At 41.3% G+C, this 19,590-nt stretch overlaps 1 protein-coding gene across 10 annotated transcripts in view; it reads right to left on the bottom strand.

Annotated features, from left to right (window-relative positions):
* Positions 1–19,590, bottom strand: part of LOC106584184 (CMP-N-acetylneuraminate-beta-1,4-galactoside alpha-2,3-sialyltransferase) — a 100,335-nt gene that overhangs the window by 66,531 nt on the left and 14,214 nt on the right. For 5 of the 10 annotated variants that reach the window (XR_006761462.1, XM_014169168.2, XM_045705914.1 and 2 more), the window contains exons 3-4: positions 16,554–16,601; positions 14,500–14,542 (exon numbers count right to left, since the gene is read on the bottom strand). The exons of 2 other annotated variants lie outside the window; for them this stretch is intronic. Coding sequence is in view for 7 of the 8 variants with exons in the window: in XM_014169168.2 (XP_014024643.1) it covers positions 14,500–14,542; positions 16,554–16,601 (91 nt within the window). In the remaining variant the exon portion in view is untranslated. The remainder of the gene's footprint in view (positions 1–14,499; positions 14,543–16,553; positions 16,602–19,590) is intronic. 3 more of the 10 variants (XM_014169171.2, XM_045705917.1, XM_045705916.1) reach the window with 1 other exon arrangement.

Raw genomic sequence — 19,590 nt, forward strand, 5'->3', positions numbered from 1 at the left:
ACTGAAATGTGTCTTCCCCATTTAAAACAACACCTCTGAATCAGAGAGGTGCAGGGGGCTGCCTTAATCAACGTTATCAGCGCATGGGGAGCAGTTGTTGGGGGTTAACTGTCTTGCTCAAGGGCAGAACGGCAGATTTTTGCACCTTGCCAGCTCTGGGATTTGAACCAATAACTTTTCAGTTACTGGCCCAACGCTCTTAACTGCTAAGCTAGAGGAAAGGCCATTTACTTCATGCTCATATTCTTATCTTTTATTATTTCTTATTGTTGTTGCATTGTCAATTAAGAACATGCAAGTAAGCATTTCGTTGGACAGTGTATACCCCCCCATACTCAATTGGCGGACTGTGGTCCGGATATGAACCCAGAACGGGGTCAATATGGACTGTGGGTCCCGACTACAATTGTTTATTACATTTTTTATTTGGGGAACTTGGTCGGGCTTCAACCCCTGGTGTCATATAAACACAAATTAGACATGGAAAAATGTGTAGAATTGCAGGAATTTCGCATTAAAATGACAAAATGTTCTCTCCACTAACAAGAGGGGTGTGAACAGTTTGGGGTCGCATGGTTTGCGAGGTGGAGGTTTGTTACTACGCCGATAAATGACAATATCCATCTGGACCTTTGCAATCCAGGAAATTTGTGTGACAGGACCTTCTTTTATTTATTTAACCTTGATTTAACTAGGCAAGTCAGTTATCTACAATGACGGCCTACCCCAGCCAAACCCTAACCCAGACGATGCTGGGCCAATTGTGCGTCGCTCTATGGGACTCCCAAACCCGGACGGTTGTGATACAGCCTGGAATTGAACCAGGGTCTGTAGTGACACCTCTAGCACTGAGATGCAGTGCCTTAAAACTTGAAAACACTGAGAATCTAAAAGCCTAAAAAGCTGCATAAGCCTTAAAAAAGAACCAGGAGTACACTGTATAAGCGTAACTGTTAAGAACAAACAACCAGATCATTGAACCTTTGAATCCCTAATAAGATTGCAAAGAATACATTTTGATGAAAATTTGATGGCTCTACTGTAAAGATCCTCAAATTATACTGTAAACATAGATTTTCATTTCTTTAATAATGCATAAGAGCATTATACCCTCCTAAAAATGTTAAGCCTCACATACCCGAAAACCGTTCTGACTGGAGCAGCTGTAGTGTAGCAGCTATAGTAAGGGGCTAACTGGTAAAAACTCAGAAAATCTTTTCACCGAAAAGGGAGGGCAGCCTCTCCGCGATGTCGTTTATTTAACTCTCACCTCTCTCTATCCAATGATTCAGTGATAAAGGATGAATCACGCACAGTAGTGATCATTTTGATTAAACTTCCATTAAAGATGAATTGTTGACATTTTATTTGCATATCAAATTAAAATAGTAAAAACATACATTTTTTACGTAATTTTCAAAACCTTCAAATTGAATTGAGAAAATCTCTATTTTCCTCAGAAAAATGTGTATTATATGAATCTGAAACTTGATTGGGTCATTGTCCTGTTACATCACCCAACTTCTGTTGAGCTTCCATTGGCGGATAGGTAGCCTAACATTCTCCTTAAAAATGTCTTGATAAACTTGGGAATTCATTTTTCCGTAGATGATAGCAAGCTGTCCAGGCCCTGAGGCAGCAAAGCAACCCCAAACCATGATGCTCCCTCCACCATACTATACAGTTGGGATGAGGTTTTGATGTTGGTGTGCTGTGCCTTTTTTTTCTCCACACATAGTGTTGTGTGTTCCTTCCAAAAAACTCAACTGTAGTTTCATCTGTCCACAGAATATTTTGCCAGTAGCGCTGTGGAACAGGTGCACTTTTGCAAACTTCAGACGTGCAGCAATGTTTTTTTGGACAGCAGTGGCTTCTTCCGTGGTGTCCTCCCATGAACACCATTCTGGTTTAGTGTTTACGTATTGTAGACTCATCACCAGAGATGTTAGCATGTTCCAGAGATTTCTGTAAGTCTTTAGCTGACACTCTAGGATTCTTCTTAACCTCATTGAGCATTCTGAGCTGTGCTCTTGCAGTCATCTTTGCAGGATGGCCACACCTAGGGAGAGTAGCAACAGTGCTGAACTTTCTCAATTTATAGACAATTTGTCTTACCGTGGACTGATGAACATCAAGGATTTTAGGGATAATTTTGTAACACTTTCCAGCTTTATGCAAGTCAAAAATTCTTAATTGTAGGTCTTCTGAGATCTCTTCTGTTTTGAGGCATGGATCACATCAGGCAATGCTTCTTGTGAATAGCAAACTCACATTTTGTGAGTGTTTTTTATAGGGCAAGGCAGCTCTAACAAACATCTCCAATCTCGTCTCCTTGATTGGACTCCAGTTTAGCTGACTCCTGACTCAAATTAGCTTTCGGAGAAGTTATTAGCCTAGGGATTCACATACTTTTCCCAACCTACACTGTGAATGTTTAAATTATGTATTCAATATAGAAAATATAGAAAATATTTGTTTAAGCACACTGTGATTTGTTTAAGCACACTATGTTTGTCTATTGTTGTGACTTAGATGAAGATCAGATGACCAATTTATGCAGAAATCCAGGTAATTCCAAAGGGTTCACATACTTTTTTTTGCTACTGTATTGTCATGACGTTGCCCTGTTGGGTGAGGTTTATGACCCACCCCCATAAATACCTTTCCCCCTTTTCTCTCCACTCTACATAATGGACTCTTGGAAAGCCCTGTGTTACCACAGAGAAAGTATGGTACCATCAAAAGGTTGGGGAATGAAACAATATTTCCCTTTCTCAACCAGTTGAAAGTGTCCGTTGGTACTTAAAGAATATGATGTCAGATCAGTTGTTGTCTGGGACATTATATCTGATGATAGGACAGCATAAATTTTATCTAGGAAAGTCTACACATTGTAGTTAACAGATTCACATGGAATTGTTGTGTAATTGAAATGTACAAATATGAAACTATTTGTGAAAAGATTAAATGTAATTTTAGCCTCCTAAATAAGAGAATTGTTTCATAGTAAAACGTAGGACTACTCAGTGGTCACGCCCAAGTGAACAGACATTGGTTGAGAACTATGAAACACGCCCTTCTCTCCCCCACTACAAAATTCCGTTGACGGAAGACAACCTTAGTTCCCGATGATGTGAGGACTGGTGTCCATACGTTTAAAAGGGCTAATTTCAACTACAACCTAACGAAATTAACATTTAGTTCCAGAAATGTTAGGACTGCTGTCCTAACGTTTAAAAGGGCAAATTTTAACGTGGAGGTGACGATCACCACGCTGGAATGGTGAATTTCGACTAGTCCAGCCAGAATACAGCACGAGCTGATTATGGCAACTTGGTATGAACTTTGAACAATTATTCACAAAAGAAGAAGTGATACCTCCTAGACGTCGAGTTATCAGCTGCAGCTGTAAACGTACGTGGCCTAGGAAAGGATAGACAATCTCAGAACAACGAAAGGGTACTTTAACGTATCAGCGCTACAACACTACGACAAGAAAGATTATTCAAAGAACAATGGCGATCTCTGCTGGATAAACCAGTCTTCCATCTTTGACTCATCTATCGAAGCGCAGCTCAGAGTAAATATATATATCTTGCATTTTCCTCTTCCGAATGGGTGGTTATTAGAATGCATAAGATTCTGTATTTACTGTAGCATAGCTTCTCAAGGACCGATAGAGATTCAATCCCTTTGTCCCTCAGTCTTCCCACTCTTTCATTCAAATCCAACCCCCTTCCTTTGTCTAACCAGCCATCATATCGGGTTAGCCCACTAGGGGCTTTACATGACATGATTAGTAATCGATGTATGATCTATCCTGTGTATATATGTCATTCTGTGTGAATATTTAGGTATATAGTAAATATATAATTAAGTCAATTTGTGTATTGCTGATTCAACTTATTAGCTAGGGTTTGTGCAGATTACCAAGTACTTATGACAATCAGAATGAGACCGATTGAGGTGACAATTAATAATTGACTGCTATTGATATAAAATATCTTCAGACCTTTAAGAGAGTGGATTCGGGAGATAACCGCTCTATATAAATCAATGCTTCCGTGGTGCCCCAGGATATTAATGGATTAATTGTTGCATGGTTTAATTCAATCACGTAATCAATTAAACGTTAGGTAATCGATTTGATAAAATTACATGTCATTTAATTGAATCATCATTACTTGGTAATCTGCACAAACCCTAGCTAATAAGTTGAAATACACACATATATATATTTATATATAATAATACACACACACACACACACACACACACACACACACACACACACACACACACACACACACACACACACACACACACACACACACACACACACACACACACACACACACACACACACACACACACAATTTTAGAATTCAAAGCACACTTAACCAGCATGGCTACCACAGCATTCTGCAAGCGATACTCCATCCCATCTGTTTTGTGCTTAGTGGGACTATCATTTGTATTTCAACAGAACAATGACCCCCCAAAAAAACTCCAGGCTGCATAAGGGCTATTTGACCAAGAAGGAGAGTGATGGAGTGCTGCATAAGATGCCCTGGCATCCACAATCACCCAACCTCAACCCAACTGAGATGATTTGGGATGAGTTGGACCGCAGAGTGAAGGAAAAGCAGCCAACAAGTGCTCAGCATATGTGGGAAATCCTTCAAGACTGTTGGAAAAGCATTCCAGGTGGAACTGGTTGAGAGAATGCCAAGAGTGTGCAAAGCTGTCGTCAAGGCAAAGGGTGGCCACTTTGAAGAATCTGAAATATACTGCTCAAAAAAATAAAGGGAACACTTAAACAACACAATGTAACTCCAAGTAAATCACACTTCTGTGAAATCAAACTGTCCACTTAGGAAGCAACACTGATTGACAATAAATGTCACATGCTGTTGTGCAAATGGAATAGACAACAGGTGGAAATTATAGGCAATAAGCAAGACACCCCCAATAAAGGAGTGGTTCAGCAGGTGGTGACCACAGACCACTTCTCAGTTCTTATGCTTCCTGGCTGATGTTTTGATCACTTTTGAATGCTGGCGGTGCTTTCACTCTAGTGGTAGCATGAGACAGAGTCTACAACCCACACAAGTGGCTCAGGTAGTGCAGCTCATCCAGGATGGCACATCAATGCGAGCTGTGGCAAGAAGGTTTGCTGTGTCTGTCAGCGTAGTGTCCAGAGCATGGAGGCGCTACCAGGAGACAGGCCAGTACATCAGGAGACGTGGAGGAGGCCGTAGGAGGGTAACAACCCAGCAGCAGGACCGCTACCTCCGCCTTTGTGCAAGGAGGAGCAGGAGGAGCACTGCCAGAGCCCTGCAAAATGACCTCCAGCAGGCCACAAATGTGCATGTGTCTGCTCAAATGGTCAGAAACAGACTCCATGAGGGTGGTATGAGGGCCCGACGTCCACAGGTGGGGGTTGTGCTTACAGCCCAACACCGTGCAGGACGTTTGGCATTTGCCAGAGAACACCAAGATTGGCAAATTCGCCACTGGCGCCCTGTGCTCTTCACAGATGAAAGCAGGTTCACACTGAGCACGTGACAGACGTGACAGAGTCTGGAGACGCCGTGGAGAACGTTCTGCTGCCTGCAACATCCTCCAGCATGTCCGGTTTGGCGGTGGGTCAGTCATGGTGAGGGGTGACATTTCTTTGGGGGGCCACACAGCCCTCCATGTGTTCGCCAGAGGTAGCCTGACTGCCATTAGGTACCGAGATGAGATCCTCAGACCCCTTGTGAGACCATATGCTGGTGCGGTTGGCCCTGGGTTCATCCTAATGCAAGACAATGCTAGACCTCATGTGGCTGGAGTGTGTCAGCAGTTCCTGCAAGAGGAAGGCATTGATGCTATGGACTGACCCGCCCGTTCCCCAGACCTGAATCCAATTGAGCACATCTGGGACATCATGTCTCGCTCCATCCACCAACGCCACGTTGCACCACAGACTGTCCAGGAGTTGGCGGATGCTTTAGTCCAGGTCTGGGAGGAGATCCCTCAGGAGACCATCCGCCACCTCATCAGGAGCATGCCCAGGCGTTGTACGGAGGTCATACAGGCACGTGGAGGCCACACACACTACTGAGCCTCATTTTGACTTGTTTTAAGGACATTACATCAAAGTTGGATCAGCCTGTAGTGTGGTTTTCCACTTTAATTTTGAGTGTGACTCCAAATCCAGACCTCCATGGGTTGATAAATTGGATTTCCATTGATTATTTTTGTGTGATTTTGTTGTCAGCAAATTCAACTATGTAAAGAAAAAAGTATTTAATAAGATTATTTCTTTCATTCAGATCTAGGATGTGTTGTTTAAGTGTTCCCTTTATTTTTTTGAGCAGTGTATAAATATATTTTGATTTGTTTAACACTTTTTTGATTAATACATGATTCCATATGTGTTATTTGATAGGTTTGATGTCTTCACTATTATTCTACAATGTATAAAGTTGTAAAAGTAAAGAAAAACCCTTGAATGAGTAGGTGTGTCCAAACTTTTGACTGGTACTGTAAATACATTTCCTAAATTTGGAAACACGACTGCCCCTAAAAAGCAACTTCTTGTTTTGAAAAGGACCTATGAGGCATCAAACATTTATTCTAGTGTCAAAATTGACAACAATGTGTTATTTTGGTCATAAAGTCAGTCTCATTCAAAACTGAGATTTGCGAGATGATGAATGTCACGGAATGAAGGGTATGGTAACAGTTTTCCTTGGGTTGGGTTTATTTGGATCCTGCCAACATGCCCACAGCTGGCAGTACCCAAGTAATCATCAATTCAGAGCGCAGCTTGTTACAGGTTTTGTTTTTTACATATTTGTTTTGAGATTGGACTTTTGCACGTATAGCACATTAGCATGTAGGGCGCAGCTGGATTGTACCTCCAAAATGAAGGACTGGGATGCTCCAGTGTTTCGCAGAATCTTCACCGGCTGCCTGTACCGCAGGGCTCATATCTCTACAGAGTGGCGATGCTTTTAATCAGCTGGTGAAGATACTGCGAGATATTGGGGCATCCCAGGCCTTCATTTTGGAGGGTGTTTTGCCTTTGTCTGACACTTCAGCAACTGGTTACAGTGTGTTAGTACAAGACATGGAGATGGGTTGCATGGAAGTTCCTTTGTATAATATGGAACTCAAGTCTGAACTCAAGTCTGAACAAGTTACGTTATCATTGGAGTGAGGCCTAGCCTACCGGTGAAGGGGGTCTCATTCATTTTGGGAAACAATTTGGCTGGAGGGATGGTCGTTCCAAATCCTGTCATTTGTAAGGAACCCAGAGTAGAGAAACCTGATGGGTTTTCAGAAAAGTGTGTCTAGTGTTGAGGAGCGATCCCACCCTGGTCGATCTGTCCGAGACATTTATGGGTGATCCCGATTTTGCTAAACCTCCTGAGTTGACCTCTCCTTTGAAAACCCCAAAGGTGAGCAAGTTTCTTCTAGGACCGCTGAAGGAAGAGAGGGTCCCTACAGTTGACACTTGAAGCAGCTGATTGCAGAACAGAGTAAAGATGTTTCCCTCGCCCCTCTTTTTGCTGAGATACATCCAGAGGAGGAGTTTCATGAAGTTTGTGTGGGTTACTTCGACAGAGATGGTGTTCTCATGAGGAAATCATCCAACTCATCCAGAACGCCGCAGCCCGTCTGGTGTTCAACCTTCCCAAGTTCTCTCACGTCACCCCACTCCTCCGCACACTCCACTGGCTTCCAGTTGAAGCTCACATCTGCTACAAGACCATGGTGCTTGCCTACGGAGCTGTGAGGGGAACGGCACCTCCGTACCTTCAGGCTCTGATCAGTCCCTACACCCAAAGAAGGGCACTGCATTCATCCACCTCTGGCCTGCTTGCCTCCCTACCTCTGCGGAGGCACAGTTCCCGCTCAGCCCAGTCAAAACTGTTCGCTGCTCTGGCACCCCAATGGTGGAACAAGCTCCCTCACGACGCCAGGACAGCGGAGTCAATCACCACCTTCTGGAGACACCTGAAACCCCACCTCTTTAAGGAATACCTAGGATAGGATAAAGTAATCCTTCTAACCCCCCCCCCCCCAAAAAAAATATATAGATGTACTATTGTAAAGTGGTTGTTCCACTGGATATCATAAGGTGAATGCACCAATTTGTAAGTCGCTCTGGATAAGAGCGTCTGCTAAATGACGTAAATGTAAATGTAAATGAAATAGCATTCTCGCACCACTTCTGGGCAAGACGATTGGCCCAGTGTATCTCAAATTGCTGTTCCAGTTGCTGTTTGACAAGAGATACTGAGGTTGGCTCATGATGGTAGCGTGGCAGGCCATATTGGGGTCAAAAAGAGGTATGACCGTATCTTGCGTAATTTCTTCTGGTAATTAATCCTGCTTTTTACGAACCTTTCAAGCAGGGTTCTGGTGGATTGTGTTGTTTTTTTGCCCAAAGCAAAGAGTGGTAACCAGTTTCTCTTGACCATAATGTGTGCTGCCACTCATTTCCCTGTGGCCATTCCACTAAGGAAAATCACTAGATAAAAGTTACTACGGATATTGCAGGAGTTTCCCCTTGAAATTAGACATGCCCATGGTAAGGACAACCTGGTTGCTGATTGTCTTTCAAGGGTGGGCAGTCGATGAGTTTTGTGTTTAGCCAGTGTGTTGCCCTGGCTCACAATTTATTTTGAGTACACGTTTTTCCCGTATTTGAGATTTGTTTTCTTTGGGCTCGTTCCAAAGGGGCCGAGAGTATTACAAGCTTACGTGAGTTTTTCAAAACTATAGAAAGAAGAAACAAAAAACAGGGGTACAAAAAAGAAAAAATTGTGAAATACAAAAAAAAAAACAGAGCATATTATATATATATACACACACACACACATTTAAGAATAAATAAAACAGGTGTTTTGTCTTGTTTTTAATTGTTGACAGCCAGTATACGCCATTTTTATATTGGAGAAGGCAACGCATTTAAGTAGCGAAGTATTTAAGTTGGTTGTGTTGTGCAATGGAAGTTGTTTTCTGTTTGTGGTGAGCAAACTTGTCCAAGAAAAACAAGGGGGAAGATGTTACAGGTTTAGGTTTTTCCATTTATGTTTTGAGGTTGGTCATTAGGTGTTTCACCTGTGCCGGCCCAAATGCTATTTGAAAGTGGCTAGCTCAGAGCTCCAGTTGTTTTGAGAGACCTTAAGTTAGCGCTCCCTATTTGATTTCTAGAAAAACGTTTCTTTGTCTAACTTTGTTTTGCTCCAACTTTTTTGATTGCTTCCTGTCTAAGTTTGGTGTGGGATTTTATTTTGTTTGCCTCTTTTTGGGCAATTTTACTGGATGCTCATGGTGGGGGTCTTTTCGGTTCCAGTTGTTGCTAGTCAACTTTCAGTAGACAACCCCATGAGTGTCTATCAGAAGGCCTCCAAAAACCCTACCTGTTTTGGTTGTTGGTCAGTGACCGTTAGTTCCCCCTTGTGTTTGGGCATCATTTTTGGTTTTCTTGCTGGGGAGCGTAACAAGTTGCACATCTGGTTTTACAGCGGCTCAGAATGGAACTTGAATGGGAGGCTATGGGTGCTTTCCGAGCAGATCCCTTTTGTCAAGTTGGTGACCATCGTTGCTGTGTGTTGCATTATGGGGATACAAGTTCCGACTCTGCAGTTGTCAGGCTCTTCACCAACTTTATCCTGCAGTCATTGTGGCTGCACTGTGGGAGGCTCTTTTGTCAACCAATCATTAGGGTGCTTTTGTTTGACCCACGCGAACGTGACCAAAGACGTGACTGAAACAGGAACCAACTTTGCCACAATTCATGTATACAATAGAAATGTACAAATGAATGTGATATTTTAGGTTCTCTTTCACCAATTTATTATACAATGTACACACATACATTCTCAGTTTAAGTGTGTGATATGGTGGCTGGAGAACAACCTTTTGTAAAGAATGGCAACGCTGCCATGTTGCACTTAGCCTTGTTGTTAGAAACCAGACCAGTGTCAGACTTGGCTGTCAGATGCACCTCCCCCAACTTCACTCCTCGACTTAGTCTATTTTCATCCACTCAAATGAGCACTTATGGCAGGAGCGTCAAACAGCCGCCGGTTTTAATTGGCTAATCTCTGTTCATCACCATCTAGTGCAACCCTTAGAACCTCCCCCCTACATTGTGGATTCAAAGTTCATGCAGCGCAAGTGATTTAAGGAAGTGAGTTTGAAAATCTGAAAGTATGCATCTTAGAAATAGTTTTTACATATAAACTTTATATGCCCAACTCAATTGTGCTTCCCCAAAATAATATGGTTCATGTGATAGAACATCTTGTTTTCCACTAGCTTCCACAGCCACAAAGTAAAAATGGACTACAAAAATGTGCTTTTTGGTCATAATTTAAGGTTAGGGTTAGGCATAAGGTTAGCAGTGTGGTTAGTGTTAGCTTTAAAATCAGATCTTAAGAAGAGGCATTTTAGAAATAGGCAAGGTTTATGACTTTGTGGTTCTGTTAATTAGTGACAACCCTCTCCCGCCTCGATTTAGAGCCGCGCGCCTCTTAACAGAATTTAAATTGATTAGCATGTCACTCAGTAAATCCACAACCCCTGAATTCCAAACAGTCCCTCAGTGTTACCAGGCTCTATGCACCAGCAATTCAAGCCTTGGAATGAGTTTATCCAAAGAAGCTAATTGGCTAAATCATTTGTTTAACTCTTACCACCTACAAACACACGACATCCACATCAAACCACACCCCTAAACCAACTCACGTTTGAATTCCGTCATGGCTGCTATCATTTCTTAATGAACCAAATCTAAAACGAGGAACTAAATCAGGAAGTGCCCCAGGAATTACAGTATCCCTCTGTTTCCAGCAAGCTAAATATATCCCCAAGAGGCCCCTAAAATTATTAGGAAAATGGTTTCTAGTCGAGGTGTGGCTGGTCGTTGGTGAGGGCACCAGCTGTCGACAGATCAATTAAGTAAAGAGAAAACAGTTGACCTCACAGACAGTCTGTGTCCCAAATGGCAAACCTATTCCCTTCATAGTGCACTACTTGTGACCAGAGCCCTATAGGCCCTTGTCAAAAGTAGACATTATGAAGGGCATAGGGTGCCATTTGGGACGCACCCAGAGCGCCAGGCCCATATTCTGAAAACCACACACATTGATATTAATTACTGCTCTGAACAGCAGCTTTTAACCTCATCGCGAATAACCTGTTCAGTCCATAGCTTAGTCTAATAAACAGACAAGCCAGAGGAACTACATCAGTTGGGGAAAAGTAGGGCACAACACCATAGCATTGTAATACTAATCTATTCCACTTAGCAGACACGTTTGAGTGCATGCATTTTATGAATGTGATCCCTGGGTCGTTCCACCATCTCAGATTGTTCTGAAATAGTTTATGTTGTTGGAAACAGATAAGATTAGCATTCCTGCAACATTATTTTGTTGAAATATAATTTAATTAGCGTAAATTCCGGACTATAAGCCGCAACTTTTTTCCCACGCTTTGAACCTCGCGGCTTAAACAATGACGCGGCTAATATATGGATTTTTCCCGCTTTCACATTTTTTCTCTCCAAAAAAACACATTCTGTGACGTGGTCCGTTTTTTGCCGGCATGAAGCTTTCATTAGACCAATGAAATTGCCGAACGGGTTAAGGTCAAACAACTTTTTTGTTTACTGTTTAGATTAAATCGAGCGCTCTCAAACTTCCCATCATTCTGATTACGGTAGTCATTTTGTCACCCTCATCGTGGCAAAGACACGGAGAAATGCATATGATGCAGCTTTCAAGTTGAAGGCGATTGATCCGGCTGTTGGAAAAGGAAATAGAGCTGCTGCACGGGAACTTGGTCTTAATGAGTAGATGATAAGACGTTGGAAACAGCAGTGTGAGGAATTGACTCAGTGCAAAAAAGACAACTAAAGCTTACTGCTAATTTTTTATTTTTTGTTACAAGCCGTGTTTCGTTAAAGCCTATTTATTTTTGTTACAAGCCGTGTTTCGTTAAAGCCTATTTATTTTTGTTACAAGCCGTGTTTCGTTAAAGCCTGTGTAAAGTTCATTTGTTTCAATGTACCGGTAGGCACCTGCGGCTTATAGACATGTGCGGCTTATTTATGTTCAAAATAATATATTTTTTTTAATTCAGTGGGTGCGGCTTATATTCAGGTGCGCTTAATAGTCCGGAAATTACGGTAACCTAATTGATTGCACCCAAATTGGCCATTTTAATTCATAAGATCCATATAATATTGAATAAATATAGTACCTAACTAAACTAACAATGTGTATATAATATCAGTTTTCTATATTTAACAAGTAGTATGGAGCGGCGGCTCTTGAGTATTGTTTCTTCATCCTATGTAATGTACAGTATTCTCAGTGAATTGGTGAATTGAATTGAATGTTTTTTTCCCCCTGTTCAGAGAAATGTGTCATTGAAGTTGTTGGGTTTGTCCCGTCCTACATCCTGAATCCCCCCCCCCCCATTGTTAAAGGGAGAGTTAACTCAAATTACATTGGTTTTCTTAAGCAGAAAAACTGTAAGCAGTCTATGGACCAGAGGGGTATCCTACGAAGCAGGTTTGAGGAGTTAGTGAGGTAACTTTGGTCAACTCTGGGCTCAAATTGGGATAACCATTCATCACTGAAAGTCACTCAATAAGCCATCAGCTAAAATATTTTAGATTGTAAGTTAGTCTTGCGGTCAGCAATCTAAACTTGCAGTAATCATGGTCAAATTTTTGACCGGTGGGCCCCCATTGATTTTGTTAGTCACTCTCAGTCAGATATCATAATAAAAACTGCAAACATTTCTCTCCACCCCATGGTAAAACGTGTAGAATTGCAGGAAATTAACCAAAAAATGTTTTAAGTTAGTTTTAAACAGTGGCCAAGTAACTAACCGTGGCTATTTGATCAGAATGGACTACCATAAAAAAATAATGGAGAAAAATGCATCCCATAACATTAACATGGAAACAGCTGTTCTATCATTCAGCCCACAGTAGCAGCAAATGTGTGGCGTTAAATGTAGGTCTACATTCCGTGAGACTTTTGAAAAAAACATGCCGGGCTTGACATTAACCTGTTTATCCACTTGTCCTTCAGACATGGAGGTGACTGAAAATGTTGTGTTTCATGCAAGAAACCACTTTACAAAATAAAATGCATTATTATTCCTATACCATTATTACAGAGAACCAGAGAAATTATGCTATGCTCTGCCTATTGGCTACTTAGCTTATTCAAGACTGTCTCAAAATACAACACTGCCCTTTTAACACATAAAAAAAGCTCTTTACCTGACTTGCTTTTCAAAGATGTCTAGAAAGGCACACATGTTGTGCTCTTGTAGGAAGCAACCACTCCCACATTCCTGACTAGAAATTAGCTATAACAAGGCTAATAACTCATTAACTAGCAAAGAATATGATCAAATGTGCACATGCATATGCAGCTCTCGCTTTGATCTCAAAACAAGCACGTCTACTCGTGACCGCTCATGCTGTAAACACAGAACAGTTCAAAGTGAATGGCACAGATCCATATATGGTAATAGTATTTGCATATAGGCCTACTTTAGCTCTGACTGGTTATAGCATAGCGGTCTATGTAGAGTGCGGGCTGAGTTGTGCCTGTCAATGCAATTGAATCCTACTCCAATGCACTCTGCCTACAATAAAATCTATTGCAGTTAGTTTTGCATACTAAGTCTTGCATAGTTGTTTTGTTTCGGTATGTTACATTGAAGTGGCTAATATTGTGTTGATTTGAGCACAATTCCCAAGGTAAAGCAAAACGTTGATAGTGTTAACTCTACAAAGTTGAGTCAATCTCGTACTTCTCTGCACAGGCTGATATTTCTTCTGCGCGGCAGTCCGCCACTGTTTCAAATGCTAACTTTTTTGCACCTGTGTCACAAATCAATGCAAGTCCCTGGACCACTTCTTTGGATTCCTCATGTCTAACTCATTGTTAGAAAAAAGGTTGGTTCGAATAAGATGCTAGGTACTATAATTAATGAATATTATATGAATCCTATAAATTAAAATGGCTAATATGGGTGAAATCAATTAGCTTAACTTCTCAGAGATCAAATAATATTTCAACAAAATAATGATTCCGGAATGCTTATTTTTTTCTAACTACAGAAACGATTTCAGAGCAATCTGGGTGTCATGACTTGCTGAAATGAAATGAACGACCCCCCTGTGAGAAGGGAACCCACAACCTTGACGTTGCTAGTATCATGCTCGTACGTATAACTAATCGATTTAATCATTAACAAACACACAAAGACACAAAAATAATTATCTTGTTAAATAACTCTGAATACTTGCGATAAGGAGCCGAAGCAGTAACAGTCTTAAGAGTTTGATGACTGTCGAGGCTACCGAAAACATACATGAACATCATGTAGCCAAAACACACAAAGCAAGGTGAAGGGGTAAAACACAACACACTGGAAAAGAGAATGTATTAAGGGAATACTTACAGATTACCATCCAACTTCAGCAAGAATCCCTGTTTGTCATACACTAGAGCGAGAGCGAGAAAGAGAGAAAGAGAGCGACAGAGCGAGATTAAGTATAATGTTGATGGCTAGAGAACAAGGAACAAAACATTGCAAAACGGATGAATACAAACTAAAACAAAAAGTGTAGTAATCAATGTTTACTTTCTTTCATATTAATTTAGCTGTGGATCATCTATAGACAAGGTCTAAGATCCTTAGGTATCATGAAGCTTAAAATAACAACTAGCGGAAAGCAATGAGAGAAAATGACATTTTTGGTAAGTTTCTGTTGGAGCCTGGGTCATAGGAAACGTCATGGATCATGAGGCAGTAGCTATTTCTACTTACGACATGGACACATGAATCTCTTACGACATGGGTACATTTTCAACTTCATAAAAACATGTCTGTCTGCAATCATTATATTATATTCATCATATCAGAGGTCACTGGAGCTGTTCTTTAATCTGGTAATGACTGTGTCTTCTCTGCCCTTTATTTGCAGGCCTGGTACATGACTTCATGTCCTTATAGGAGTGGTACAGTAACACAAAAAAACCATCATATTTGCTCTTCTCAATGGTCTGGCTGGCAAATGTGTCTAGATAAATGATGTGGTTTAGTTTAACTGATTTACTGAGGTCAGGACAACTTAATCTCAAACACAGCTTTCTTCATTCGAAATACCATGTTTAAAACAAGAAAACAAATGATCGTTTTGAATCCAACATTTCCTGTTAAAACAAAAATAAACAGAGGTCACACTTGTATTTGAAAAGCAGCAGAGCACTGTTCACCCACTTTCAAAACAGTACATTCAGTCAACAACAAAAAAAGTACAGATCTTTAACATTGCCTGGCAGAGTTCAATTAAATTGACAGTGGAGTAGCCAGATCTATGGCCTCTCATTAGTTACTCAAGTTATCCAGCTCTTTCATGGTGCTGCTATATGCCCGCTAAAGCAAATAACTCCGTGCACCCTGCTGCTTAAAAGGAAATGAAGCACAAATAAAAAGAGAAGACAGCCAGTTGGAGATCTTCAAGAACACTGAAGATAAAGCTGTAAATTGATCTAATACCATCTGGCTGTGGGAGACTAGACCACAGTGTGTGGTGGAGTGTGTGTTGTATGTGTGTGTGTGTGTGTGTGTGTGTGTGAGGAGTGCTGTGGTGACAGGTTCATTGAGGACTGATGGGATTGACATGTTTGTTGTGAAGCGTGGTGGGTTAGTTGGGGAGGAGATAAATAGGTGCTTGTTATTATTGCTGGGCAGAGAGTGAGATTTGTTCTAGCAGCAGTTTCCTGATGGAAAGCAGCAAGCCTCTAGCCAGCTACCTCTGGGCTCTAGATTCCGGGGTCTGGAAATCAGGGGAGCCCATGGGTCCTGCTCTTACAAAGATATATCTCTTCACTGCAGGGTGGATTTTGGACGACTATGGGGGTTTCTATGGCACGTTTTCATTTCCTATGTCAAGGTCATTAATGAGGTTGAATGATCCACATTTGGTTAGGAAATTCAAAAGAAGGCTGGTTCTCAATGTACAGTGAATCATTAAAACATTAAAGGTGAAGTCTTACATACACATCCAAAAGAGAAACACTGAATGAAATTGTACATTTCCAGCCATTCTTTTCCTATAAAATTAACACATCTAGATAGAAGATAATTGTCTTTGAAAGATATACTGCATTTCAACATGTGGACATACCATAGAAGATTGAACTGGTGGCAGTTTGGAAATGTTTTACAATGTTGGGAGGTGATGGATTTCAATAAATTAAATATATAGTTTCAATAATACAGTGAATGACCACTATTATCATCTGATATGCCAGAGACACTATTTACAGCAGTTGCACTCAATTCTAGATGATTGTTCATCAAATGTAAGCACACCTAAGTGAGTACTATGAGAAAGCCAGGCTTTTTAAAATGCATATGAGTTCCTAAGATCTACAAAACCTCCCAACATGGATGCCTGGTTTATATGTGGCAGGGTTGGCTTATCTCTAAACCTTAATCTATACTACCTGAGTGAAATAATCGTCCCACGGAGAAAAAACTATCCAGGTCTTTCTCTGAAACACAAGAGTTAAGTAACGAGTTAACCCCCAGGGTAGTAAGTGTTCAGTTAGATATCGCTGGACAAGCCCTCCTATCCAAGGGAAAACCATAGAAATATAATTATTTGCCATGGGCCCATCCATCACAGAACAATGACTTGAATGGGAATGTTCGTTGTAGAAATGTTATTTCTATGTGGAAAACACAGTGTGAAAACAGGTGTTTGATTGAGTAGTGTTAGTCATAGGGTGTGACATAAACAAGAAGCCATATTAACCACTACCCTCATAATTTCCACTAACACTACCAGCACCCTCTCTCAGAAGAGCACATCCATCTCCTGTTCTGTTGCTCCTAGGCAGCTAGGCTCTACCACCAACATCATCATTCACTGTCGGCAAAACTGGGTCAAAACTCAAAATGTCTCAGCCCGCCATTTTACAAAGTGTTGGACGATATTGCAAATCATGAAATTAAGCAATAACCCTATTAAAAATAAACAAATTAAAGCTGTAAAAGGGCTTAGATCAACACTGTTTGTTGTCCAGAGTAGGAGAAGCAGATGACAGGATGATTAAAAAGAGAAGTAATTCAATCAAGTTTGCACAGTTGAAGGGATTGGTTTGAGGGTTTGGTTTGCACATCATTGGACATTCAGGAGTCCAAACAAGTATATAATACACATTCTGCCTAGTCCAAACAACTTCCTGAGAGGTGCATCACTTGATAGTGGGTTCATAGGAGAACAAGCTATTGTTGTAGAACAAGCTGTTAGATAGGGGTTGTGTCCCAAATGGCACCCTATTCCCTATGTCATGTACTACTTTTGACCAGGGCCCATAGCGCTCTGGTCAAAAGTAGTGAATTATGTAGAGAATAGGGATGCAGCCTCAAATCAGGGATGAGGACCATTTAAAGAGATACACCTTACAAACCACATAAAAGAAAGCTCAACACACCCCACAGTGACACCGCAGTTGGCGTAAATGTACCGTAAAATCAGGATAGAGAGTGTGAGGTTGTTGAGTTGCTCTCACAAGATCTGTTGTTTGAGGACACCTGTTAGCCTGCTCAACTTTCTTTCTTTGGCTCATCTGCCAAAAAGCTTAAACACTCAGAGTAAAGTTAAATGTACTAATCTCCAAACGTTTACTTGGTTTTTACATAATGGGCTATTTTCAAATCAAGCCTGGACTCAGGGTGGCAGAGAACAAGAAGCCCTACGGCATCATGCTTGGCTCACTCCTCCATCATTTTCTGAACTTGGAAACTCACCCTGCATCTGTGGAGAGTGGTGAACAAACATATCTCCCAAATTGCTAACAAATGCTGATATGTCTGAGGTACAGGAATCATTTTCTGCTTTGAAATACGTGTATTTTCACAGACCCTGGGTGCTAGTTGACAGAGTGAGAGGAAGGACATAAGAGAATGAAAGAGAAAAGTAGTGTTGTTCTTGTTTCTCCTGAGTTAGACATTTAACCTAAACATGTAACTTTAAAAACCATCATGGATGTATAACTGTACAAAATAAACACGACAAAGTTGTGTAATGCTCTACAGCTGTGTAGTTACGTTGTAGGCCTACTGTACGTTGTTACATATAACTTCAGTTAGCCTATTCCAGTAATTGCATAGGAATAAAGTTAAACCATTTTGTTATTACGCAGAGAAAAGCTCAGGCTGGAATAACATTATTTAACAATATAATAATTACTTGAAAGTGAGCCTTGCCAAGGAGATTTCGAAACAAAAGTCTCCTTGGTTGAGGCAAAGACATGATTCTAATAAATCCCAGACACCTTGGTGTAATTCGACACAAATATCTAGTCCATTACAACAAGCTGTTAGTTAAAAACCCAACTGCCTCTGCTGTCTATGTCAGTTAGCACTAATATCTCATAACATCTCGTTGATGACCAAAATTATACCTCATTCCCTACATAGTGAACTACTTTTGACCAGGACCCTGGGCAAAAGTAGTGCACTATATAGCATTACATAGGGAATAGGGTGCCATTTGGGATGCGCCACAGTCATTTGTGTGTTTACTGAGACAGGTGATGCATCAACAGGTTTGTGTACAATAACCCCCCAGAATGTTATTACTGGAGAATGTGATGGTACAAATGAACTACAGATGAACTGCAAAAAAAATCTAAGATGGCGTAGCAGTCAGTCTTTGTCTTGTCCCGTGTATATATCTTTTTATAATTTTTTTTCTTCGCATATATTTTTTAATATTTTTCTTAACCTCAACTTCAACATACTCTCCTGCAATCCGCCTCACCCAATGTGGTATGGATCTGCTATTTTCTTTACTTTAGAACCGGAACACCCAACAGAAGCTAGCCAGCTAACTAGCTACTAGCTTGTAGTCAGCTATCCACTGCTAGCGGCCATCAGCTAACATTTAGCCTGGACAACTCTTGCCAGTCTGCACAGCGCGATTCAAACCAGAGCATATCGGACTTATTTTTCTCCATATCTCCGTATTTCTACCGCAAGCTCTGAACCTTTTCACCTGGATCATCATAGCTAGCTAGTTGCTATGCAAGTGGCCACTCCTGGCTAACGTCTCTATCCCAAAGCAAGCATCAATTAGCCTGGAGCTAGCCTATGCTAGGCCCATCTCCCGGCTAGCTGAAGAGGTCCATCAGCCACTCCTTGGGCTACAATACCCATTTTGCCAATTGGCCTGGACCCCTTTTACTGCCGATACGGAGCCCCGCCGATCCATCACGACTGGACTACCGACGTATTCTGCCCGAGGTTTTTTTTCAACAGGCTCCTCCATCGCGACGTCCCCTGAATAACCATCTGCTAGCCATGGCCCGCTAGCTGTCTAGAGCATATCGGACTGTTAGCTGAAGAGGCCCATCGGCAAATTTCTTTGGACACTATACCTATTTTGCCAATTGGCCTGGACCCTTTTACTACACGGAGCCCTGCTGATCCACCACAACTGGTCTGCCGACATAACTGCACGAGGGGGCTACAACA

Source organism: Salmo salar, chromosome ssa23 (genome assembly GCF_905237065.1).
Source record: "Salmo salar chromosome ssa23, Ssal_v3.1, whole genome shotgun sequence".
Classification (NCBI taxonomy): Eukaryota; Metazoa; Chordata; class Actinopteri; order Salmoniformes; family Salmonidae; genus Salmo; species Salmo salar.